This window comes from Micropterus dolomieu, linkage group LG19 (assembly GCF_021292245.1).
Source record: "Micropterus dolomieu isolate WLL.071019.BEF.003 ecotype Adirondacks linkage group LG19, ASM2129224v1, whole genome shotgun sequence".
In the NCBI taxonomy this organism is placed as follows: domain Eukaryota; kingdom Metazoa; phylum Chordata; class Actinopteri; order Centrarchiformes; family Centrarchidae; genus Micropterus; species Micropterus dolomieu.
The window spans coordinates 17417609-17443691 of NC_060168.1; the positions used below are offsets into that span (position 1 = coordinate 17417609).

General features: G+C 42.0%; 4 protein-coding genes and 1 long non-coding RNA gene across 6 annotated transcripts in view; 2 read left to right on the forward strand and 3 right to left on the reverse strand.

The window, feature by feature from the left end:
- Positions 1-5933, forward strand: part of LOC123957808 (calcium-binding protein 2-like) — a 15193-nt gene extending 9260 nt beyond the window's left edge. The window contains exons 3-7 of the mRNA XM_046030876.1: positions 2980-3010; positions 3099-3233; positions 4652-4758; positions 5552-5699; positions 5793-5933. Of these exons, the coding sequence (XP_045886832.1) occupies positions 2980-3010; positions 3099-3233; positions 4652-4758; positions 5552-5699; positions 5793-5818 (447 nt within the window). The 3' untranslated portion in view covers positions 5819-5933. The remainder of the gene's footprint in view (positions 1-2979; positions 3011-3098; positions 3234-4651; positions 4759-5551; positions 5700-5792) is intronic.
- Positions 5934-6025: 92 nt separating this feature from the next.
- LOC123957809 lies at positions 6026-8263 on the reverse strand. The gene is made up of 3 exons (XR_006821897.1): positions 8205-8263; positions 6746-6824; positions 6026-6159 (listed from the first exon to the last, which is right to left on the reverse strand). It is a non-coding gene; the product is annotated as an uncharacterized LOC123957809 (long non-coding RNA).
- A 2413-nt stretch (positions 8264-10676) lies between these two features.
- On the reverse strand, positions 10677-11985 carry LOC123957791 (beta-crystallin B1-like). Its single transcript, XM_046030858.1, has 6 exons — positions 11981-11985; positions 11665-11762; positions 11449-11567; positions 11228-11360; positions 10999-11141; positions 10677-10913 (listed from the first exon to the last, which is right to left on the reverse strand). Exons 2-6 carry the CDS (start codon positions 11755-11757, stop codon positions 10742-10744), a joined length of 660 nt encoding a protein of 219 aa, XP_045886814.1. The 5' UTR covers positions 11758-11762; positions 11981-11985; the 3' UTR covers positions 10677-10741.
- A 1323-nt stretch (positions 11986-13308) lies between these two features.
- cryba1l1 (crystallin, beta A1, like 1) lies at positions 13309-15727 on the forward strand. Its single transcript, XM_046029743.1, has 6 exons — positions 13309-13390; positions 13850-13932; positions 14121-14239; positions 14387-14528; positions 14652-14794; positions 15049-15727. The coding sequence occupies exons 2-6, from the start codon at positions 13858-13860 to the stop codon at positions 15194-15196; spliced, it is 627 nt and encodes a 208-aa protein (XP_045885699.1). The 5' UTR covers positions 13309-13390; positions 13850-13857; the 3' UTR covers positions 15197-15727.
- A 710-nt stretch (positions 15728-16437) lies between these two features.
- On the reverse strand, positions 16438-25556 carry LOC123957153. 2 transcript variants are annotated; one of them, XM_046029746.1, is made up of 6 exons: positions 25369-25556; positions 23905-24018; positions 22548-23758; positions 18805-19770; positions 18535-18675; positions 16438-18111 (listed from the first exon to the last, which is right to left on the reverse strand). In XM_046029746.1, exons 2-6 carry the CDS (start codon positions 24005-24007, stop codon positions 17248-17250), a joined length of 3285 nt encoding a protein of 1094 aa, XP_045885702.1. In that variant the 5' UTR covers positions 24008-24018; positions 25369-25556; the 3' UTR covers positions 16438-17247. The 2 variants fall into 2 exon arrangements, with proteins under 2 accessions (XP_045885702.1, XP_045885701.1); XM_046029745.1 differs by having other exon boundaries at positions 23905-24021.
- Between the last annotated feature and the right edge of the window lie 527 nt (positions 25557-26083).

The following is a 26083-nucleotide window of genomic DNA, read 5'->3' on the forward strand; positions in this document are numbered from 1 at the left end:
GGGGGGGGGGGGGGGGGGGGGGGGGGGGGGGGGGGGGGAATATTTGTGCAGCAGGAGAACATTATAGGGTGAGATCTCCTGTTGACCAGGGGAGGTTGGGTAATGGGCAACTGCACCAAACCATCTAGGAAAGACAAAATTAAGAAGGTAAGAGTACTTTGTCTCATCTTTGTGTTTTACCAGAGTTTGATGCTTTCACTTGCACTTGCTAATTGACTCTTGCAAATGTTAGTTCTGTGATTGATCACCAAATCATCTCGGCAACTTTAAGCATGGAAGTTCATTCTTCTCATTCGGGAAAAGTACATGTAACAAAATAATAATATTGTATGAGACCACCCACTAGCTTTTAGAGCTTTTTTTGCAACCTGCCTTAATTATTTAATCCCTGGATAATACTTTTAATAACTTCTAATATGTACTGACACAAGATGTCAGTCATTAGAGCAGACAATTAGCAGAAGTATCAGTAGACTGCAGCAGGATGGAGAAGAGACCAAGACAGTTTTTTACAGTAAGAATAACAGCTGATGTAAGTTGCCTTGAAATAATAAGCAGCTTATGTAATCCAGGCTTAGAGCCACATTCTCTCTAATGTTTACATGAGTAGAAAACAGTCTTAGCCTTATTCCGTGAAAGATATGATTATGTTTTATGTATGAAGAAATCAGCCATGTAGGCAGTGCATTGGAGTGGTGGAATAACAGCCTGGTCTGCCTCTAAAGGGGGTAATGGATGGGCCCCTCAGGGGTAAGGTGAGGGCAGCGGGCCAGCTGGGTCTGCAGCAAGAGGAAAAGGAGGATGAGGATGTGGAGGAAAAGCTGTTCAACGATCCCTTCAGCGCGCTGGTGAAGAACTGCAACATGCTGCACAACATTGTGGGCCCGGCATGCATCTTCCTTAAACAGGGCTTTTCACAGACGCTCGTATGTAACAGAACACAAAGTGTACATTCACGCAACCCCGGTGCAACTTTTTCCACTCGTACTCGATTCATTTTCATCCCCACATTGTGGCTGACCCTCCTGCTCCCCACCACACTAGCTGTTTCATCCCATCACTGGTCCGGGTCAGACAATCAAATCTGATAGCACAGCATATGCTCAGAGGGGTCAATCATTCAGTTCCATGGAAAAGTATTGACTGGCTTTATGGAGCTTACTCTAAACTGGTAAAATGTGATGTCAAGGTCAAGGCTGAATATCCATGAGCTTGTTCTAATTTGATGAATCACTTTTTTTTTAAAGTAATATTTTCTACACCATTAAAGCACAACATACATTGAAATAATAAGGCCTGTCTTGTAAAGGGGCCAACATCTAGATTGAAAACATTTGCTAATTCTTTTGTCACATATACATGGTACGGTTTCCCAAATGAATATGTGCTGAATGAAGTTGGAACAAGCTAACTGGTACATAAGTAAACATGACCATGGTATTACACAGCACAGGTGGTAGGCCACCTGAAGAAATACATTGTTGTTACATTTAAGGGAATTAATTAACACTAAACCTGGCTACTATATGGCTGTGGGGCCTCATCTGAACCCTGAAACAAGAGTCCAACTCGTCACTTTTCACTCGAGGTGGATGATAGGAGATGGGCCAATTGCCATCCATGCTCACCATCTTTGTTCACATAAAGTATGTTCACACACAAATGCAGACAGAAACTAAACCAAAATCACCTCAGAGATGAGGGCTTACTATTCACTGTCCGCCATCTTAACAAAACGAGTCACTGGCTTCAGTGTCGCTTGCCAACTCTCTTGTATTTTGAGTTTCCTCCTTTCCTCTTTGTCTGTCTCTGACAAGCTCATATTAGACCTGCTTTCCTGACGTTCAGCTACTAATCAATAGGACAACAACCATGCTATTGTGACAGGAGTACTATTTGTTTTCAGTGACTCTGGTTATATTTTGCTCTGGGAAAGACAGTAAAGGAAATGTGGGGTCCACTTTGGGACCCTTTCCATCTTGAATAGACTATACACACAGGAGCAGTGAAACAGCTTGAGCGTGATGGGATTTTTCCAGCAGATCACATATCTTGTTCTGTTTCTATTATTATGAAAGAAAATGAATTCCAGTTATTTTCTCAGTGTGTCCCATTATTAAGTCCCTTGTTGTGAAGTTAAGAGGATGTCTACCCATATTGTAATTATGCGTTTATTTTTTTGTGAGAAAAATTAGGGGGCAACCAAAGCATATTGTTTTCACTCTAAAGCTCTTAGACTAACATCCTCGATACTGAACCACAACTTCCATTGTGTGAGTATGTGCCTTTTTATTGCGAGGGCCTGCGTGCAAGCTTGAGTGCTATGTACATGACAGTATATGTGTATTTATGTGTGTTTGAACCGGGTCTCTGTACAAACTAAACCTCCCAAATCTCATAATCTCCAGATGTGTGCCCGGCAACCTCCCACAAATAATCAGATTCCCCTCTTGTGAATTGCGGTACATGATTTGTCATATACATCATAATGCGGTATACAAGTTAATCCATATTGAGTATTTTTCATTTGGAGATGCACTGGATTTGTGCATCCATTGACTGCTTACTGAACAAACACTGAATCACTTCTCTACGTTTGCAAATAATTCTGAAGCACAATATCTGATACATAGGCTCAGTTTTGAAGCAATGTGAATAGATAGTTTAAATTGTCATCTTTTCACACCATCCTCACAGTTGAGCCACATAAAACCAAAGTCCATTAATCATTTCCCTCATTTCTTCTGGTCACTTGATATTTGTGTACGATTTCTTCCCTGCTCAGTGGTTGTCTGGGTGTTACTGCAATGATGTTGTTTCAAATCCAATTGTGTTTATATATATATATATATATATATATATATATATATCTTATACTTTTAGCATGAGTGTTTGTGAGTTGTGTGTGTGAGTGTGAGAGAAAAAGGTTTAGCACTGTATGAAATGAGGAGCTAATGGTTGTCTCTGCTTCTCCAACAGGACAGAGAGTTGAGACCAGAGGAGATTGAAGGTGAGGCGATTTCTCTACAGCAAACCTCAGCATGTTATAATATTATTACAGCTGACGTACTTGTGTGTTTTCTGTGTGTTTCTATCAGAGCTCCGCGAGGCGTTTGTGGAGTTTGACAGGAACAAAAAAGGCTACATCCATAATAGAGACCTGGGGGAGTGCATGAGGACCATGGGATACATGCCTACAGAGATGGAGCTCATCGAACTGAGCCAGCAGATCTGTTAGTGGAACAGCAGCTTGGAACATCTGAGAGAACAGAAACCGAAAGATTAGAACAGCAACAGAAGTTGGAACCAAACATGAACATGAATACAAACAGAAAAGAACAGGAACAAAAAAAGGAATAGAATACGAACATGAACATAAACAGAACAGAACAGGAACAGTAACATGCAAACAAACAGAACAGGAACAGAATACGAACATGAATTGAACATAAGGGCTGTGTTCGAAACGGAAGGCAGTTGTCTCGCTTCCTCGATACCGTAATAGACAGCTGCCTCAGAAGGCATCACTTTCAAGTGAAGGCAGCTCTGTTTACATTAGTTTCAAACAACCTTCTAGGTCAGCACGCCGTCTCTTCTGACAGCCAGAAGAGACGCTAGCCTCAGCATCAGCTAACTAGCTATTGAAAAGCCAAACAGCTAACAAACACCTCAGAAATCATACTGAACAAACTTGGTTGGTTTCAGTCACGGGCTAATATGATAGTTCAGTATTTAGTTCTTATTAGCTTTTCAAAAATTGATGCGAGAAAACTACTAAAAACTTTTAAAAACATATATTTGTGTACAAATTCGGCTTGTTTGTCCGCCATCTTGACTAGTTTTCGAAAGCAAATGCTTTATGGGTAATAGTCAGCATCAAGTCACCATCGATGCTGCCTTCAAAACTGGCCGTTGCTGGGGCAGCTTGAAAGCATCTCATGAGACAGGAAGAGATCGTTCGAGCCGTTTCGAACAGCACTCGATGCCTCGCTGTCCTGTTAGACACCTTCTGAGACAGCAGTTTAGCCCGTTTTAAACACACCCAAAAAGAACAGAACAGGAACAGAAACCGGACAGTACAGAACAGGAACAGAAAAAGGAACAGAATGCGAACAGGAACATGAACATAAACAGGACAGAACAGAACAGAAGAGATTTGTTGACAGAATAGGAATAGGAACAGCAACAGCAACAGGAACATAAACAGAACAGAACAGGAACAGAGAAAGGAACAGAATAGGAACAGGAACAAGAACAGGAACAGTACTGGGCCGAACAAGACCAAACAGGAACAGAACAGGAAAATGAGCAGGGACATAATAGAATTGACTAGGGAACCACAGTACTCTTAGTGTTAAGGCTAAGAAAACAAGGACAGGACAGGACAGGTCAGAACAAAAGAGATCTTAACTGCAGAACAGAAGGAAACAAACAAACTGTAGTTTGCACCAGAAACATCTTGAACATTGTTTAAACTATGTGGGTGATTTAACTACAATGATAAAATAGAGTAGCTTGTGTTTACTGTTGCAGTTGATTAACAATAATTTATTGTGCTTTTACTGTTGTACTTTAAAGTTGATATGTGGACATCAGAGGTAATGATTATGAGAGCTGACATGGCATTGTCTATATAACTTCCATGTTGTAGGTGCAAAAGTTGACTTTGAGGACTTTGTGGAGCTGATGGGACCTAAGCTGCTGGCAGAGACAGCAGACATGATCGGAGTCAAAGAACTACGAGATGCATTCAAAGAGGTCAGGATGTACATATTGTTGTTATTTGAAGCCAACTGTTGGAGCACAAAGCCATTTTTCACTGCTGACATTTTAACTAATTTAACTCAGGTCTAGTTGCTGGAATGGACTCATCAGTAGTGTGATGTAGTGCCTTTCTTGCTATGACTAGTCAAAATATCTGCCGTGAAAAAGGGTCTTTAGGGACAACAGGTGGGAGATGAGTGCCATTCAGATATAACTTTCACAATCCAAAAGTCTATTTAAAGAAACAAGAGTTCTCTGGTGATGGCAAAGCTATCAAGATTCATGTTTCGCAAGATTTATTCAGAAAGCAAAACAGCATTAAGAGTACAAGATGTACAGATTTTTGTATGGGAAGAAAAGTTTGTCTTTTTTAATTTTCATTTGTACAACAGAATCCAAAAAGTGCAAAAATTCACCTTTTGTTCTTAATAATGTTATTTTAATAAATGTAACATTATTTCTTTTGTTTGAAGCGTGGTTTCCCTGTGTTGTTTCTGAATTATAAACCACTAATGTATCAAGGTGTGACATCTTTTCATTTTCCTAATCCAAGAAAAAATTTGGGAACCATGGCACATCGTGAAGTATTTGAAAATGTCTTTGTTTAGTGCCATCCAGTGAAAGTATAAAGAATGACACTGTGGCTGCATTAAAAACTAGTCTATTTCCTAAAATGTCCCAGTGTATTCAGTTTGATAGTATAAAAACAAGACGTGATTACATTAAGTGTCTGTCTGTCTGTCTGTCTGTCTCTCTCTCTCTCTCTCGCTCTCTCTCTGTGACTCAGTTTGACTCTAACGGTGACGGTCAGATCAGCTTATCTGAGTTGCGTGAGGCCATGAAAAAGCTGATGGGAGAACAAGTGACCCACAGAGAGATCAACGAGATCCTCCGAGATGTTGATCTCAATGGAGACGGTCTGGTGGACTTTGAGGGTGAGAGAAATTCACTTTGCCTTTATGGGATCTCTTAGCTTACATCCACCCTCACCTACTTCTCTCTCACTTCCTTTCTCTTGTCTTTTTCAGAGTTTGTGCGGATGATGTCTCGCTGACCAGTCCAGCTGGCCGCTGAAGGACACACAGACATTATGCAACTGCTGGATTCGTGAACTCTGCATTGTAGTGAACATTTTTTATGTGCCCTTAAAGCTGGAGTAGGCAATTTAACACAGAAGTTTTTTTTTGTTATATTAAAAAAACGGTATCTATGGCTATAGCAGGCCTGTAATAAGCAATGAAATAATTGGCTGGCCTACCTGCCAGCAGTCCTTTAAAGAGAGAGTCGCGTCATCTCCGTTCACTCCAATGGAACAGTTTTTCACAGCAATGGCGGATCATGGAGCGTCTGAATAGTTCCCGGAAGTTAGTATCAAATGCTAGCAGCGTAGTGGAACTGAAATAGAAAATGCTATTTGGGATGCACGTTTAAAAGGTAAGACGTGTAAAGAAAAACAAGATTATATATTATTAGCACAACTGAAACAAGTTAGCATGTGCATTAAAGCATGTTAGTAGATGTCCCCCACTGAATTAGAAGATTCAGGGACATTAACGGTTAACAAATTTACAAACAAATTATGATACTGGCAATGAATAAGGTTAGCAGCACACAATATAAACAGGGGCAGCCTATTAATTTATTTTAAAATGCGTATTTTTGGGGAGGTGGTATTTAATTTTTTTAAAACATATTCGCGGTGCGTGTATAAATAAAAGATTTCATAACGTTATTTACTTATTTTGTGGGGGGTTGGGGACCCCTAACTCTAAAAGTAGTATACTAACATATTATAAAAACAATCTTCATAGTAAACATGAATTCTATTAGAGCAGTAGACTCTGTGAGGTGGAGGAGCAGTGATGCTAAAGAGTACTGAGTGGACAATGGTGAGATAGAGAACAACACATGATTGTAAATGCCTATTATAATATACCATTTATAAGAAATCATACTTTAAATGTTATATTATTTTCTTCACCTTCTGTCAGTGTCTGCATCCCTTCTTTCTTCACTTCTTAGTCTCTATATTTCTTCTTTCCTCAGTCTCTGAAACTCAACTGAAAAGACATGGCACTGTTAATGTAATATTTATTCAAAATAATATTTAACCACTTCAAAGTAAGAAATAATACTGTTTAAGAGTTAATACTTATTACACCTGACTTTTTACAGGTTTGAGGAAAATGCACAAAGATGATGGGAATAGCATGCTTTCAGCCTAGTCTTGACCTTTTTGGTCTTGACAAACTGGTCTGCCTCAAAATGTGCCTGCGGAGTGACTTGAACTTATTTTCCACACAACATTTCAGGTTTATTTACCAACATTAATACATCATAGTGGCTGAATGCACCATATTGGTGAACACTCAATTCTTACTGGATATGTTTACACTAATTACACAATTACTTTGTACAAATTCATATCACATCATCATCAAAGTTCCTGTGTGTGAGAAAATAAAAACATTCCCTAACTAACAAATTATCTAGTAACTGATGCCAACATCAGTAGCAAAAGCTGTTAATGAAGTTCCATAACTTAACAATGCATACATTTCTCAATCAAACCTTTAGCTGTTTACAAGAAAGGTTGAATTGAGAGCAACTGGACTTCTTCTGAAACGTCATTGACAACCAAGTCCAGTTGCTCCCGATTCAACTTTTCTTGGATAACCATGACCTGGATGAATCTTTACAGATGTGTAGGTTTGTCTAACCCTTTCCCTCTCTTGTTCTCCCTCTCTCAGGACAAGAATCATAGGGGGTTCAGTGGAGCCTGAATTATTATCTGCAGTGATGTTTTTGATAAACCAAACGTTAAGCTGATGTGTTCTAACTTTGTGGAAAAAGTACCTCACATATTTTTTTGCTGTTAGCCTCTTTAGTGAATGTAAGATTGCTCCTGTTGACTTAGTCAAGCATTTTTCCTCCTCTGACATGTCAGCTGGAAAACCATACATTCATACTCCTTTTTCTGTAACAGCATCTCCACACAGCACAATAAACCGTGCTGGAGACTACTGTCAGACAGTACACAGGCACAAACCATTTAACATGCTGTTTTCTGAGATTATTGGAGATTTATTGAATTAATACAAGACAGTCATTGATAGTCGCCTGTCTGTTCTACCTGAAGTGATAAAGATTACATTAGTCATTAAGATCAAGTAACCCTGGTACCATGGGATTACTAAAAGGAATGTTAGAAAGGTAAATCTGATCTGCATTTTAAAATGTGTTTTCAAGAGGAACACACTTTTCAATGTAAGGTTAGCCAAAAAATGTCAACAAGATAGGTGATTGTAGCTGTTATTGTCAAAAATATATGTCCTCCTTTTTAAAAAATAGTATTGTAGCTACATACACTTGTCAGTGTGCTGTACAAATATTGTAAATCAAGGCATGGATTGTATAAATTGCCAAACGCTTAAAATCACCGTTTTGCCGTTTCTCTCGTTCATTTTCAATTGCCCGCCTAGGACTTCCGGGAACTATCTGCGTTCCCCATGAACTACGTGACGATCAAGCATTTTGGACCCCCACTGACTCGACTCTCTCTTTAAAGGGCTCTGCTGCGGTCTACCTGCGCACACTCATTGTGCATGAAAATGTGTTTTGGGGGAGTGGCTTTGGAGGGAGGCCTGAAGTGATAGGGTGGAATTTATTCTATTGGATACTTTAAAATGTAGCTGTCTCCTGCTAGTTTCTCCAACATTACCTACCCCAGCTTAAAGAGCATTTATCTAAAAGTTTATTTTTATTTAAAAAAGAGGAAAAAATGGACAAGTAGTATCCAGCCTACAACTGACATGACTATCCACATCAGAACTTGAGGTGCAATAGAAAGATTAAGCATTTTAACATCTGTAAAACATATCAAGAGCTTCATAGACAACATTTATGACTGTGTGTTTTTAAGATGTAGCCTATTTTTATATATTGGTGTGAGTGTAAAATCTTGTTTGTAAAACTGTAAAAAAAAACGTCATTAAAGAACCAGTCCATTAAATATGGAGTTTATAATACTGTGTAGGCCTAACATTGTTACAGTACACTGATAGTCAAATGGTGTGTTGAGACTCAGCAAGAGAGAGGCTTCGTGTCTTAGATGGGAAAGAACATGCACACAGCACGCTGAGGTAAACATGGTGTGTTGGAAAATATTAAGAGCGCCAACTGCTTGAAACAAGCCAGAAGGCATGTATAAACATCATATGTTCCTAATTCATATACAAAAAAATGTTTTCCTCTCTGAATTTAGAAGTAAACTTGAAAGTTGTGACAGAAATTAGTTGAAAATGTTTGCTGCTTCAAGCCACTATTATATTATCTGCAGTGAACTGTGCTGAGCTGTAACCTGCCACTCTGCATCAAAAATAAGCATCTGGAAGGTAACTTATGTAGCTAATGGCAGCTACCTGATAATGCCAACTCCATGATGGAGCGACACACGTTCCTCTCAGCATCTGACCCCTGAACGAGGACACAGTTTACTCTTCAAGCAATATCTAAGCAACAATATGAATACACAGAAAAAGGTGCACTTTTGTGAGACTTACGGTCCACACTCAACGCGCAGGGAGCGCACACGGTCCATGCCCATCTCACACACATTCATGCACTCGTTGCTGATCTCGATCATGCGACCCTGGAAGTTCTCCTGGTCGAACACGTACATCTGGAGGGGACAGATGAGTAATTTGCAAAATTATATTGTGTATTAAAAAATATGCATGTTTTCAGATTAAATCCTAGTTAAACATTCTAATTCTATACATATAGTTGCCTTATTTCTTGTATTTTCTACATTTTTATTATAAGATTCTTAAAATAAAGTCAATTTAGCATGAAAAATTCTTGTTTCCCTCATTGAATAAATTACTATCTATAAAACGACGGGATTTGGACACTATTTTACTGTAAAATCTCACCTGCTTATGGAATGTCTCATTTTTAATTCAAAATGGAAATGAGTATCAGCAGACATTTAGATGTGTCCTGTTGTTGTCGTGTTACACAGTCCAGAGGGCTCCACACCAATATGTCACATGATCAGCATCCCACCCTGTTGGCCACCCTGCTCTCTTTTTCTACACACTGCTTTTCTTTTTTTTTTTACAAAGCATTGTATGATGTTGAGGTTTTTTTGTAGCAGACTATGCAAAGCTTCCCAAACCCCATTCAGCATGACTGTAACCAGACTTAGATGTTCATTTTAACTATAACAAACATATTTTCACAATTAAAACTACACAAATAACATACTGATTCACAATATTTCCTGAAAGGTTTGAAGTCAAACACAGAGTGATATCTTGTGTCCAGCTAACATTCAAAATACTGAGCTTCAGAAAAGCAATGATTTATCAAAATTGATTCATCACACGTTTTATTCATCTCATTTGTTTTGTTCATTAACATTTTCATCAGGTGGGTTTTCAGTGGTAAGTAACAACAACAACATCTTTGAAATCAAAATTTTCCTTTTTATTGAAAACTTGGCCAGGATTCTGTACAGCAGAGAGGGCGTGCAAAGCACAGGGGCAAGAAGATGGGGGGCTGGGGGGCTCTAGGGACTCAGTTTCCCGTGGTGCATTATACCCTGAGCCGAGAATCAAGTGTGTAAAACAGCCAGAGGTGTCGTGTACCCTCTTTGGTGTTTCAGAGGACCGTGGAGGGGAATGAAGTGAGGGACTAAAAAAAGGGAGAAAAGGGGTGAAAGTAAAACTCAGCCCATAGGGGAGAAAGAGAAAAGTAGAGACAGAGAGGAATGGAGTGTGGTCCAGCTGGTCCTTCCACTGAGGTGTTGTCTCCGATCAAGGGCAGATCTAAATCCTCACCCTTCCCCTCACTGCGTTAGATCATAGACCGTTTAAGGTACTGAGGTAAGGCCTCAGACATCTCTCCCCCTTTCCCTCTTCCTCCGCCCCTCTCCCTCACTTCCGCTCTTTCTCTTTCTCTCCTTCCCTGAGCCTCACTTGCTGGCCATGGTGTAGCAGCCCTGTTGGTGCCACTGCATGTCACGGATACGCCTCACAGACTGGAACTGAGGATGGCGGGCGCCGTACTCGTTGAAGTGCCTGTAGTCGCCCTTCTCCAGCAGGTACTGGCTGCCACGGTATCCAGGGAACTGGTATCCCACCCAGCTGGAGAAGAAAGAGGAAACATGTCAGTGGAGTAGATGTTCACATCATTTGAGTCCTGTCTCTGAGTTCTAACAGTGACACTCACGTTCCACAGCTGACAATGATGCTGCCCACTCTGTCGGTGAAGCCGTAGGAGAACATGCTGGGAACGTCATCGTCCATGATCTCCATCTTGCGGCCCTTGAACTCTCCGACCTCGTACAGGCAGATCTTGTGCTTCTCGGGGTCCTGGAAGAGAGAGAAACACTATTTCAGGGAAGAGTCTAAAGCAAAAGGGAAACTTGAGAGTATGAAACCAAGTTTGCTTTTTGTACCATTCTGACGGGCCTGAAGGACAGCAGGTAGTCGTTCCTCTGGCAGTTGCTCCAGGAGTCCCAGCGAGGATACTCTCCCTTCTCCAGGATGTACATCTCACCACAGAAGTTCATCTGCTCAAAGCCCACGAAGCTGCAGATGAGACAACATTATGAAGTATCCATGCAGAGATGAATGTTTTAAATGTGAACATGCACGTTTGCACTTTTGTGAGACTTACGGTCCACACTCAACGCGCAGGGAGCGCACACGGTCCATGCCCATCTCACACACATTCATGCACTCGTTGCTGATCTCGATCATGCGACCCTGGAAGTTCTCCTGGTCGAACACGTACATCTGGAGGGGACAGATGAGTCAATGTTAAGGGTCTGTGATTATCATACCATGATATCACTATTATGTGTATCTGAAGTCGCATGTCAGAGCCACCAACCTTGTAGGCCATCATTCCCATCTCAGACTTCTTGCCCTGAGCGGCCTTCCCGTCAGTCTGGGAAGAGGTCTTAGACTTATCTCCACTGGACATGATTACTGGGGAAAAAGAGAGGGGAAAAAACACATGTTCATGTCACAAACTGAACCTGTCATGACTGGTGTAAAGGATGCATTATAGATAGAGGAAAGATTACAAATGCAATGATTAAAAGTATATAGAATACTTTGTATATTTAGGTGAAATTGATGTCTCTTGCTCCTGTTTTGTATCTCCAAACACCAGCAGGAGTACAGTATGGGTGTGTGTACCTTACCTGTATGTGTGTGCGATGCCTACGCCAAGCCTCACTCAGAGTGTGTGTGGCTCGGAGTGAGCCTCTCCCTTTTATACGCTGGCGCCCACGGGAGAGGGATTATGGGGAGAGAAACAAACCTGCTGAGGTCAGAGGCGCGGGACAAAAGAAACCCCACATCATCAGAGAGGGACGGACAGAGAGGATGGGCGGAGGCAGAGGAGGACTGACAGAAGCTGGAGACCAGTTTCTGATAGAACTAATGCAATACAAGTTGATGTTCCTGACATCAACGTTTAGAGGTAAATAATGACCCTAAATCATAGTAATTCAGTTTTATATTTCAGATTCTTTACTCTCCTGTCACCTTTTCACATCATCACTTATTAAAAGTACTTAGACAGGCTTGATCGCACAGAGTGACAGGAGTTATTTGATGGTGTCTGCGGGAATGTGTGGCTTCAAACCTCTCTTTTGGCTTAAGGAGGTTAACTTTAAATTCTTGATTTATTTATTGTAATTTATTTATTAAATGTTCCAGGCTACATGTTCTCAGATAATATCAGTGAGTAACATTCATGTGTGATACATAAATCTAAATGGCTAAATGAATAAATGAATAAATGCAGTGTAAATGTAAATGAAATGCTTTCCCACTGTAAGGTCCGAGGTTCAACCCCCACATAGAGCCATAACACATCAGATCAACATTTGATATGATAGGATTTTTTGAACCAGACAAAATCTGACAAGATTTGTTTTGTATGCTTGACATAATTTGGAACTAACTGTTTAATTGCTGATGTAACTGCAGAGAAACTTTCATCGCAACTGTTGCATTCACTTTGTAAACCATTTGTTTTGCTAAACCACACATTTGGGGTGCCCCTGAAGGTGCGCATGCAAGAGCGTTTTGGTGACTTTGAGATGCCATTGTGTGAAAAGGACTAAAATGAAACTTAAAGCTCTCTAACGTTTCTATACATGCATATAGATGCACCCAGTTATCTCCTTCTCTGTCCCCCCGCGGTGCCTCTCTGCTCCGCCGCTAATCCCCACATTCTCCACCTCGATCCCGGCCCTTTGTGCCTGGGCACGCGCTGGACTGCTGACCGGGGTCCGAACATACCGGAGCGCCTTTGTTTCTGAGCACCAGCAGCACTATAGGATCTGCTGAGCTGGCCTCTGGAGTGGGACAACAGCGTCCAGCGGCCCCGCAGCGAGCATCCCGGGAGCGCGCCTCGCTGCTGGCGCGGCCGCTGCGCCAAATGGACGGTGCGTCGAGTCGGAGCCGTGGACGCGCACCAGCAGGCGCGCTCCGACCCAGACCGTCGGTATAAAACTGAAGCGCCAGGTTCTCTCAAAGCTCTACGCGAGGCAGGCGGTAGGCGCGTATCACTCCAAAGCTCTTCCTATAAAGTGCCACTCTAGGTAAGGCTGCATCTCTGCTTTCAACACAGCTCAGGGTCAGACAGGCAGGTGCACTCAAGCTGCTTCACACAGACACCGAAAACCAAAAGCACTTTCTGAAACGCCTGCACCACACGCTAATTGTTATCCGAATTTTATTATTTCATTCATTTCATATATTTATTATTTCACCTTTTTAAAAAAAAGTCAAATTAGCCTAACTATTTGGCCAGACCTCCTCCAGATCTCTTAGTTCAGATTTGGATTCGTGTTGTTCCTGTAAATGGAAACTGAAACACCTTCATGTTTTACTGTTTTACACTAGGAAAACATGCCAAATAATCTATAGAATATTACACTGTTTAATCACTGATGCTCTGAGCGAGTCTCTGAAGGACATTTTCTCTCCAACACTGTTTCCCACATACCTTCTTGCCTTTTACTTTACCTCCTGCTCTCTGTCCTCATTTGCCACCTCAGGAGTAAAGATGTACAGAACTACAAGGTCCCCAATGATGCAGCCGCTGGTCAACTCAGGAATGGGCATGGCTCCTTTCTTCAAGGTAATGGAAACACATTATGTGATTCAAAACTATATATGGTGGGTATGAGATGGATTTATATGATCTGTGCATCTCTGTTTGATACCCAAAGGTAAAGGAGAATGATGTACAGGCTCTGATAACCTATATTTCTTTTTCTTTGCTGCCTCTTGTTCTCCACTCCCTCCTCCTCCTCCTTCGCTCCACAGGTGACTGTGTTCGAGCAGGAGCATTTCCAAGGCAAGTGCCTGGAGTTCACCTCCGAGTGCTGCAACATTCAGGAGTGCGGACTGGACAACATCCGCTCCATTAGGGTGGAGAGCGGAGCGTAAGTGTCACAAGCTTTTTTTCCGAAAGGAGACCCAGAACACTGACTGTACAAAAATGTTATGTCAAATTAATATGAAAGTGAAACTGTCAGAAACAAGAATCTGAGTGAGTTAAACAGCCCTCCCCTCTCTTTCTCTGTGAACAGCTGGGTGGGCTTTGAGCACCATGACTTCCAGGGCCAGCAGTTCATCCTGGAGAGAGGAGAGTACCCCCACTGGGACGCTTACAGTGGCTCCCTCTCCTACCACGTGGAGCGCTTCATGTCTCTGCGCCCCATCTACTGCGCCGTGAGTTAGCCTACTCCCTGACCTTTTTTCAGCATCAGCAATCACCTCAGGAACCCCCCCCCCACACACACACACACACACAATTCTAACCCTTTCTTTCTCCCCCTCCTTCTCCCACCACAGTCCCACCAGAGCAGCCGCATGATCATCTTTGAGAAGGAGAACTTCATGGGCCGCAGTGTGGAGATCTGTGACGACTACCCCTCTCTGCAGGCCATGGGCTGGATGATGCCTGAAGTTGGCTCCATGCACGTGCAGTGTGGCGCGTAAGTTATTGTGAATCGGATTGTAATAAGATGCATTTTATCAGGACAAATCGCTACTAATGCTCCTCCATGATCTGTCTTATCTGGCTTAGTTAATTCATTTACATCTGGGCCTACACACTAGACAAATAAACCTGTACCCTGTCACTATAACCCCTCATAAACATGTCCTATATCATATCGAAGCATGCACTAAATCCCCATCCCTAAAACAGTCCCTCTAACCCTCGCTGTCTTCTCTGCCAACCCTACAGCTTTGTGTGCTACCAGCACCCTGGCTACAGGGGCCAGCAGTACATCATGGAGTGCGAGAGACACAGTGGAGACTACCAGCACTGGAGGAACTGGGGCTCCCACTGTCAGACCCCCCAGATCCAGTCCATCAGGCGCATCCAGCACTGAGAGGAGAACAGGCTGAGACTGAGACAGCAGCTCCCCTCGACCTCTCTACCCATTACCCTCTCCTCTTTCTTCCTGTCTCTCTTCAATCCTTTCCTTCCTCTTGACTTGAGCCGCAACAGCCGCCCCAGCACCACTACTGATTTACAGCCGCTGCCAGAGTGTGATAAGAGACAATATCGCACCGTTGAAGCACAGGGAAACACGCGCTCCAAACACACACACATACACACAAACACACACATAACTGACACTCATGCCGTGTCTTTTTATTTGGTTTAGAGGTCCCTACACACTCGAACACAAACACACACACACACACACCTGCGCTGTACTCTCACCTGCGCTGGGCGATGAGTATGGAGCCAAAATAGAGGGGAGATGAAGCTCCAACATACCAGGATAAACCTCCCCGGCTGCACTCACCCTCCTTGGTGCAGCAGACTGCGCTGTGGTGCAGCTCAGATGTGTTAAGGTGTTGTGTGTAGGAGGTTGATCCACAGGTAGATAACAAATAAAGTCATTTTCAATTCATGCATTCATTGTTTTATTATGTGCGATTTCATGGTGACTTCTTTACAAAAAATACAAATCCATGAATATAGCAGGGCCCTCTCTTTACAGTATATGAAACACACCACCTGCTGGTCTGAAAGGTAAAGTTTGTAGTTTTTTTCTACAGCCACCTTTCAAGTTAGGGGTTTCATGGTACTTAGAACCACATCTGTCCAAGCCTGAAAATGTAGGAGAAGGAATTCATTTAATGGACTTACCTGAAAGGCATTGAGTATTTTCACTAACTGTTTGGTATGGTGGCCGAGGGTTGAAGGCATTGCAACTTAGGAAAAACTTACAGACAAAACAAACAAAAAAGAAATTAAATCTTCTCTACAGGAGTAAATTGTCTAACACAGTTTTCTTTTTGACATAAAGAAAGTCCAATAAAACAAAACTGAAACAAATATAAAATATAAATAATATTTACATATATAAATAATAAGTTATTATATATGTATTATTCAATATATTGACTTGTTGCGTTAGTATTTTAATGAAATTAAGCTATAACTGATCAATAATATTTACCATGCCGCTGTATGGGTTGGGCTTTAGTAATTGTTCTACGTATTGTGCATTTGTGTCTTGAGGTGAGGGAGAAAATGAAATCAACACCCCGATGATGGGCCTCCTGTTCGGCGACGTGCATGTGGAGTCACAGAATAAAGGCGGCGTGACACAGGAAGTAGAGAGGAGATTTTATTGTAGAAATCCAGAGTCCTTGACTCAAAAAGTGCCACGAGGAACACTGTCAAACATAACTTGACAGTAAAACAAGGAAGAGTTTTCCTGGAACATTTACAAACTGTGGCTGAACAGAGATTGACATTATCCATCATTTTTACAACTAATTCAGTCATAGTCATAGTTACAACAAATAAAACACTCCTGATTCCTTTGACAGTACATAAACCTGATTTGTTTTGGGGTGAATCTCTTTATGAACTGTTCGGTTAGTGGTGTTTTCAACACTTGACAGTTAAAACAAACTTTGCTGAACTTATCTGCTTAACAATCACAAATTACTAAACTTAGTAGTAACAACATTTACATAAAATCAACAAGTAAATATCTACAAAGTTGAACAATCCCAGTCACCTTTGACAGTTTGTCAATTGTCTGTCTACCGAACTCTAGAGCTGAAACTGAATAGCTGTAGTTAAACTACACAGTCCTGTTGTTCTGTTGCTAAATAAACTCGCCTACGTGTCTTTATGCATTATAACGCACATCTTTTCTTTTCTGTCTATCTAACATGTTGCTCACAGCTCTTACTTTCCTAAACATTGGTGGAATAGGAATACAAAAATGTTTGCGGCAACACACAGCATTCAAGATGAAACCACATTTCTAACTTCTAATTCTAACCCACAGCTAAATGAACTGTATTCACAAATGTTTTCTGGGAAATGTAGGAAATAACACAAACTGAAGAAGACGGGGAGAAAATAAAATGACGACTCTGTCTCTTGGCACTAGATGGGACGTCGCAGATGTTAATGTAGGAGCATCTCAGTCTGATATTTTAAGTTAACAAGCTCACCTTTAGTCATGGCAGTGAAGAACGCTGACGAAGCGCAGTCAGTAATTTCTCCAACAACATCAACATCCTCGTCTTCTTCCCCTTCCTCACCTTCTGAACACTCTGTCCAGCTGATGGTCACCGGATCAGGGATGGGACCACAATCTTCAATCACATCGATGTCCTCTTCCCTGCTTCCTGGAGACCCCAGAAAGACCTCTTTAGCTGAATGTGAAGGAGGAGAAACGGAAGAGTTCCCTTCACTAAAATGTGACAGACTTTGTGCACAGTCTGCCTCTTTACAGTCGACTTCCACATCTCCATCCACATCGATTATCTCATCACCGCTGCTCTCCATCTCTTCATCCATCAAAGTTTCCTCAGTTTCTCTGAGTTTGATTTCACTCCACACTGTTTTTTCTGTATTTTCTTCTTTTAGTGAACAGTCTCCTACATTTGTCAGCGAAACGGTCTCCACGTCAATTATGTCGTCTGTCTCAATGGTTGCTGGTTCGGAGACAAAGTCTGCAGCATCAGAGCTTGGTATGCATGTTTGCTCAAAGCAAACCCTCTTGGACACAGTGGCATTACCGCTTGTCTCCTCCTCTGCTCCCCTCTTCTCCCCCCCCCTCGTAGGTCCCTCTGCCTCCTCATGTGGCTGGACAGTCAGCTCTTCTTCATGTCTCTCTTCATTTTCCTCTAGTTGTTCAACCAAAGGCTGCGGCTGAATTTGTGGTGTTGAACTCTCACCATTAGATAAACTGAGAAGTTTTCCATTTTTCTTGGGCCTGCCTTGCCTGGGACCTGGAAGTGGCTCAGCACGACAGGGCATACTGTCCTGTAAAACAAATTAACATTAGATTCTACAGACAAATACAACAACAAGACTACGAGTCTAGAGCCCTGCTAGCGGCTCTGCGTGCATCATGCTAACATGCTGATGTTCAGCAGGTTTAATGTGCACCATGTTCACCATCTTAATTTTATTATGCTAGCATGCTAACATCCACTAACTAGCACTAAACACAAAGAAGTTCAGATGAGGCTGATGGGACGCATCATCTGGGGACCATGAATGTCTCTACAAAGTTTCATGGCAGTCAATCCAATAGCTGTTGACATATTTAAGTCACTATAACCAACATTGCCATTCCTGAACAATAATGTATGAACAAGGCGCCTCTTTTATGAAAGCACAGACGTTTGGAAGACACATTCGACTACACAAAGTCTGTGACTGTGTAAAAAGGTCAGCGCTCACCATGATAATCGGTGCTTCTCTAATCCTACTCCTGATTGGGTAAGTCTTTAGGCTCCTTGATGAGACGGTCTCAGTCTTGTCAGACAGGCTGTCATGTGGGTGTTTGACTGATGATGAACTGGTCTTTGTTTCTGTAGGACTCTGGAAAATATATAGATACAGACAAAAACATTTGAGATTTTCTTTCCCATTCTGCAGCTGCTGCAATAAAGGTAGTGGTGACAACAGACATCATCAGAAACGTTACTGGACAGTTGTTTGAAAAGTCACCTTAGCTTCCTGACAGCTGTGTCCCTGCAGTGTAACTTTGACTGGCAGCAGTTTCACCACAGGCATCTTCTGCAGCTGCTTGTCTCCTGGGTAATAAACGACTTTGGTCTTTGCGTCACGCGATGACAGTGGCTTCCTCACCCTCTTTCTCTCCATTGTGAACCGATACTCATTTTTTGGTTTTCTTCGTCTTCGTCGTTTGGCTGGCGCTTTGGCTTCCCCCTGTGTTACCTCAGTATGTTTGAGGGGAACGGTACTGTGAGCAGAAGCCTGGCTCGGCTGCGAAGGTTTCTGTTGCAGTTCAGGTATTTGAGAGCTTGCGGTCTGGGTCTTGGTTTTTCTGTATTTTCTCAGGGCAGTGTAAGGCCGGCTAGCCTCTGTGCTGCTCTGACCACCTATCTCCACTTCTTCTCTGGAGCAGCTGTCAACGTGATGCTCAAAGGACTGAAGGAAGTGCTCCAGCATCTCATTCAGCTCTCCTTCTCCCTGCTGCTGCAGAACAGGCACCTCGGTGTTTGCAGAGCTGTAGCCGTCAGCTCCTCTTGATACAGAAACAACCTGTTGGCCATGTACTGTATTGCCTGTAATGCCAGAGGAAGCGTATGTTAAACTGCTGCTACTGGCTGGAACAGGAGGCTGAGAATGTGGAGGACCGTTGTTGTTGCTCTTTGGTAAAATGTCGAGGCCCATCATCACTTCCTCCAGTAGACGATCAAAGTGTATGGGCTGTTCCTCGTGAGGTGGGGGGGCTGGGGGAGGGATGGAGGTGGTGTGGAGCTGGGACGACGCTGGAGGTACGTAGGAGGCTGCAGGTGACAGCAGGCCCGGTGATGGAGAATGCTGGAGGCAGGGGCTGGAGGCTGATAAGCTATGACGGTTGTGGAATTGCATGGGAAGGGGAGAAAAGTAAACTGATGATGTTGGTTTGGCCCTCGCCCTCTGAGCCCTGCCAACAGGTGGACCATCCTGTTACCGGGGAGAAAAGTGTATTAACTACATTATACACTTAGTTTATAATCTGAGTCAATTCACAAGTCATTGAGCAGAGCTGTTATTCTCTGGGCTAAATGATTGGTCAGAGCTCTCCAGGTACAATTTCCTTAACCAGTCAGAGAGATGAGGTCCAATATCCTTTCTAACCAATTGATTAGCTCCAGAGACACCGACTTGTTAAAGGGGCCACTTCATATATCAGCTACTACTACATTGTTTTATCTTGTCTAACATTATCCTATCATTAAGCACTACTCTCTGGGTTTGTATGGAATAAATACTGTCCCAAATGAATTGTAGTTGTGTGGAAAAGTTTTGTACTCATGAAACTGTTTTGTAGCTGTGTGGAAATGTTTGAATGTGTATCTGAATATCAGAAAAACCCAAAGTTTACAGGTACGGATCCATTCTACAGGTACAAAACAAACCTAGAGTTAAAAGTACTTTTGTCCCACATTTGACACATTCTACTGAATAACCTATGAGGATGCTCTGGTTAATATGTTATTTGACTATCCAATCAGGAATATGAGTTCACCATCCAATCACGGATTCTGGGGGGCGGGCCTATAAAACATGGATGCTTCAAGTGATAAGTTGGCAGTTCTTAGTTTACCTGGGCCCCGTTTCAGAAAGTGGGATTAGTGAAAATTCTGAGTATGTTAAGCCTAAGATGAGGAAACTCTTCTGTTTCAGAGAGCGAGATCAAATAAACCCTAGATCAGTAACTCCGGCAACTGATGCTGTGAACCTAACCTCTTCGGGAGGAGGTTAGGTTCACAGGATAAGTTGTTTCTCTCTGACTCTTCCCTTCCTGCAGAGCCTGAGGCAGCTGTCTGACACAAAGTTTCATTTCCTCATTCATTCTGTCAATATCAAAGCACATATCTGAACGCATTTACATCTTTAAAAACTTTAAAATCCCAGTTGGATAGGCTATTAGTTTTTCATCCAAACATGATCTTGAACATGACTGCTTTTATGATCAATCTGTCATCGATGTGTGGACAGAGAGTCATCTCCGCACATCGTGGATTTATTCTCAGCACAGAATAAAATCTATGTCCGTCTTTAGGTATAACACTGTGACAGTTGCACTGAAAACACTTAGGCTACTGTGAGCTACATTACTGCAGTAATCACTGTTTAAACTAATCTGTAACCTAGAAAACTGATCAATGAACAGTAAGTCGCACTGATTGGAACATGCAGCTGAAACAAACAGGCCTAAATAAGGTTTAAAAGTGAGTTTTTCATTATTACCTGCTGAAAGTCTGAATGTGTTTTGACAGCATTAATAAAATACAAAATGAGCAAGATTTTATTAATGTAAAATAGACGTCTGGAATTTTACAGTTTGAACAAATAGACACATTTTCCACTGCAAAAAAGAATTAATAGGTTAACCTGCTGGATGTGACTGTGACTTTACAATTACAGGTTCATGAGTAAACTGTGTCTTATATATAATATACCTATACCTATTTTAATAATCAGGTAGCCGATTGCCACCGGCATTTTGTCCCCTCGGGTTACAGCTTAATAAATATAACTTTCCTATTTAAAATGAATGTAATGGGCTGTAGGAGAATTCCAGCACTTTCATTCATTAAGGAAATTCCAGTCTGGTAGATGATGAATGATCAACACTGCATAAAAAGTATTAATGGTAACGTATTGATCCTTCCTCCGCTCCTGCGTTTTAGAGCCAATCATGGTCCACGCTGGCACTCATTCATATCTCTAGTTCCCCCAGAATAAAATGGAGGATCTGCCTTTATTTAGCCGTTGCCATGGTGAATCGTAATATCGAAGCTCCATTGATTATGGATAAGCTCAGAGTTTGTTAAGCCTGCTTTCTGAAACAGGGCCACGGTGATTGATAAATCACACATACTACTTTAGTGCTGATTAGTCAGTAGGAAATTAATCAACAACTACTTTGATGATCGATTAAACGTTTAAGCCATTTATTAAGCAAAAATGCTAAACTCTCTGAAGTTTCAGCTTCTCAAATGTGATAATTTGCGGATTATTCTTTGTCTTCTGTGATAGTAAAATTTATATATTTGGGTTTGGACTGTTGGTCAAACAAAAAAAAAAAAACATACAAAGACATAGGGTTGTGTTTATTGTTTTGTTTCTCTATTGACATTTTATAAACCAAACAGTTAATCTATTAATTAAGAATCTAAATGGCAGATTAATAAGGAATTAAAATAACTGCTGTTTGCAGCCCTATACAATAGTATCTAGCACTTAAAAAGTTTTGAATAATGTCAGAAGGCCATATACTGTGATGATTGGAGGGCAAAACTGTTCATATCCAGGTGACATGAGGTCACACATTAAAAGACACGGTCTGTTTGTGGGTTCATATGTTAAATACTAATGTGTTAATTATTGGATATATCTTTCTAAATTTTAAAGTCTCTTGGCCTGGTTAGAAACAAGCGAGAGAGAAATTGTGATTACAACCACAACGGTAGTGCTTAAAATCTTTGTAAGAAATTACTCTTATTTTATAATATCAGACTTGATCAGGTTGGAAATGTCTTTTTTCAGGAAAAGCACCAACTTTTTAAATCAACACCACTACTGATAACGATCCTTTCAATATAAAATTCAGTATTTAAAGATGCAAAATGTTTGATTGAGGCTGGTGGTTCATTGATTGGACCTTGTTTTCAGCCCTCCTATCTCCCCAAGCTTCGTGTGTTGATTATATTACAAATAGGTGTATATCTCACCTGGTTAAACTTCTGCGTTGTCTTCCTCCGCCCACGCTGCGTGCTACCTTCTCCTCCCTCCCTGTATGGCAGCATGTCTCCATTCTGGCTGAACTCCCACACTTTGCCGCGCCTTCTATTCCTGATTCGCTTCTTGGCAGGCTCCAGAAGCTCTCTGGTCTTCAGGTACAACTTCCTGCCTACAGCTCCTCCGCCCTGACCGGCCCTGGGCACCCTCATCCCCGACCTCTGCAGGAACAGCTTCTGCAGCTTGCTCACCCCCACCTCCTGCACATCCACCGTCTGCATTAACCCTCCTCTCCTCCTCCCTCCTCCTTTCCCTTGTGGTCTGCTGGCCCTTCTCTCACCCGTCCCGACTCTCCTGGCACCTCCCACTCCTGCTCCCCGCCTCCTTCTTGCTCGCCCTCTGAGGGAGCCCTCCTCCTTGTCCGAGTTCAGGAAGTAGCTGATGTATCCTGGGATGTCGCCTTGAAACTGCTCGAACCGCTCATCCTCCCATTCTTCAACAATGTCTCTGGCTGCTCCTTGAGGGCCAGCACCACTCAGCGTCGCTTGGCTGGAAGAAGGAAGAACAGCAACAGATGTGTGTCCAGCTGCTGTGGATTCTTGCCACACGGGAGCAGTGGACAATTGGCGGGTTTGGTTTTCATCTGGTGGGTAGATGAGGGATATGGGAAGTAGATGGGGGTCTGTCTGTCCTAAGCTCTGGAGAGCAGCGATATCAATGGTCTCAAAGGAGGCTGCTGGGTGAGAAGGGGAAGCTGTGTTTACCTGCAGCTCCTCTGTCTGAGTCCATGTGTCTTTTTCACCACCTGACAGCGTCTCTTTCCACAGAAAGGTGCTCCCATCCCTCACTTCTCTCCTCCACCTGTCCCTTCTCCCCTCATTCTCCTCAGGCCTCAGTGGCTCCGTCTGCACTCCTACCTCTGCACACTGGCCTTCTCCTTCCTCTCTTTTTGTGACCTCCACCAGCCCGTGGATGCCCAGCTTGGCAGCAGCAGAAAATGCCTCCTGCTTCTCCTTCTCCCCCTCCCCTGTCATCTCTCCGGAGTACAGCAGCCTGACCAGGTGGAGCAGGGTGCAGGCGCCCAGAGCCCGAAACTCCAAGAGATGGCTCTGTCCTGCGGGGGGCAGTGTCGTGGAGGACAGCGCAGAGGAAATGCGGGGGCTGATAGCTGAGAGAATACAACTGTGTGCTGGCACTGATACACCTGGAGGAGAGGAAAGATGATAATATGTTTCCACAATTAAATTAAACTAGATACAATGTGAAGATGTACTGGATTTACAGGTTGTCTATTTGCACAACTCTAACACAGAATACTAATTAAAGCTGTTTTTGTGTGTGTATTTATACCTTCTGTCTTCAGCACAATGTCACAGAACTGGCTGCACTGTTGCTGTCTCTGCAGCTCAGCAAGGAGGAGCGCTTCAAACCCCGGTTTTTGGTAGCACCACATGTCTCTAACCACTTCTGAGGAGGAAGAGAGATAAGGAGAGAGGGGAAATCAATGAAGGTTATGGTGCAAATAGATCTCTCTACAACACGACTGCTGAATTCCAGCCGGCCAGAGTTGTAGACAGCGCTTGATGTCATACTTTTATGAGTGTGAGATTAATGTACATTTCAAAAGTGTAACAATAAATAAATATTATAATGTAATATTATATATTACAATAAATATTGACATGAGCAACACATTTAGCGCAGGCTCATGAAAAGGTTCCACCAACCAAGGGCTTAAACACATACATTATCCATGTGTGAGAAACAGGCAAACTAAAAGTAATCAATACAAACACCATCGGTCCATCTTTATACAAAATGAAAAAAACGTTACACTCTGCGGGTGTCTGACTCTGTGGCACACACTGTACATAAAGCTGCTTTACCAAAGCAAACCTGTACAGTGTTTTGTATTGATGGACAGATCCTTTATGATTCAGTACTCGTGATTCTGCTAAGAACCCAGGCTAATATGAGAAGTAGATGTATTTAACTTATATTGGAAATTGAGGTTGTGTACTTTAACATGTATTATTTTTATTTACGTATACTATTACACATACTGTACATATTTTTGTGTATAATTTAGTTTTCCTTTTTATTTCTTCTTTTAGTGATACATTCATATACTTTATTTACTTATATACTTTATGCATTTAATTGTGCTATCCTGTGTTGGGCACTGAGAAAGTAGAACCTTGAACCCCATTAAATAAAAGATTATGTTGACACTGTAGCTATATTTTAATAGTCATTGGTTTATTGTTTAAAATATTATTTTGAAAGAAAATATTTTAATTGGCAGTACATTTTGCACATTCAATCCAACACTGAATGCGTACTAACACATTAAAAGAGATTTCCAGTTCTCCATATTGGGTTCAATCACTCGTTCATGCAGGTGTCGCCTTACAAATTACTACAATTATTGTGCTGCTGAAGTTCCCCTTCTTGTGGTTTTCAGAACAACCAAATTTATACTTTTTTCACCGTTTAAAATCAGCTATAAGAACCGTCTCAGCTGGGACAAAACTGATTTAAAATGGGGTCCTTGTCTGCAGACGTCTAACGTTAACATCAAAGCTCCAGAGCACACCTGCAGATTAGCATCGCTGCTGACAGTTAGCAGCCAGCTAGCAGACCGCCAAGAGTAAACAGGTGTGAAGTAGTCGTAACAGACCACCTGTTTGTTAACATGTCATTAACATTACATTAATGGCCCTTACAAAAAATTACTGGAGTACAACCGGAGCTGTTTGAACTACTTTCTCTAACTAACGTTACACACAAACGCAAGACACCGGCTTCACTCACCGTGTGGGAGTCCCAAAGCTCTCTATTAATCCGTCCCCACGTCAAACACATAAAATGGAAATATAAAAAATATAATATGTTTTAAAGTAAGGTTAACATAGAGTATATTTTGTTTATCAGTGGGGGTTTCTGTCTGTTTTTACTGAGGTCATCCACGGGTCAACGTGGTCATCAGCGGTACAGTGTAGTTTGTCGCTTCGCCAGCAGGGGGAGGGAGCGCCACCACGCAGCCGCCACAGTGCAGGCGGCAACGGACAGCCAAAGATTACAGAAACAACACTAAACACGAGAGAATTCACTTCTGCTACTTCCACTTTCGTTTCAAAAGAGTATATGTGCCTTTTTAGTGGTCAGTGACTTTATATATTATCATATACTGTCCTGACAAAGACCTAAAGTGATTTAATAAATGTCTAATTTAAGTTACACTTTGTTGCCAGTCTATTTGGTAGCACCTCGCTAAAACTAATTCAGTCAGGAGTGGTGGAAGAAGTACTCAGGTCCTTTACTTTGAGCGAAAGTATCAATACCACACTGAAAATACTCCACTACAAGTAAAAGTCCTGCATTCAAAACCTTACTTAAGTAAAAAGTGAAATAAAAATGGGATTGTAGGGCTATGGCTGGTTGGCTATAAAGTGAGACTATGTGACTTCTGAAGGGAGGAATAACACATTATTCTTTAAAAAAAAAAGTAAGTTTAATTGTAAAGCAA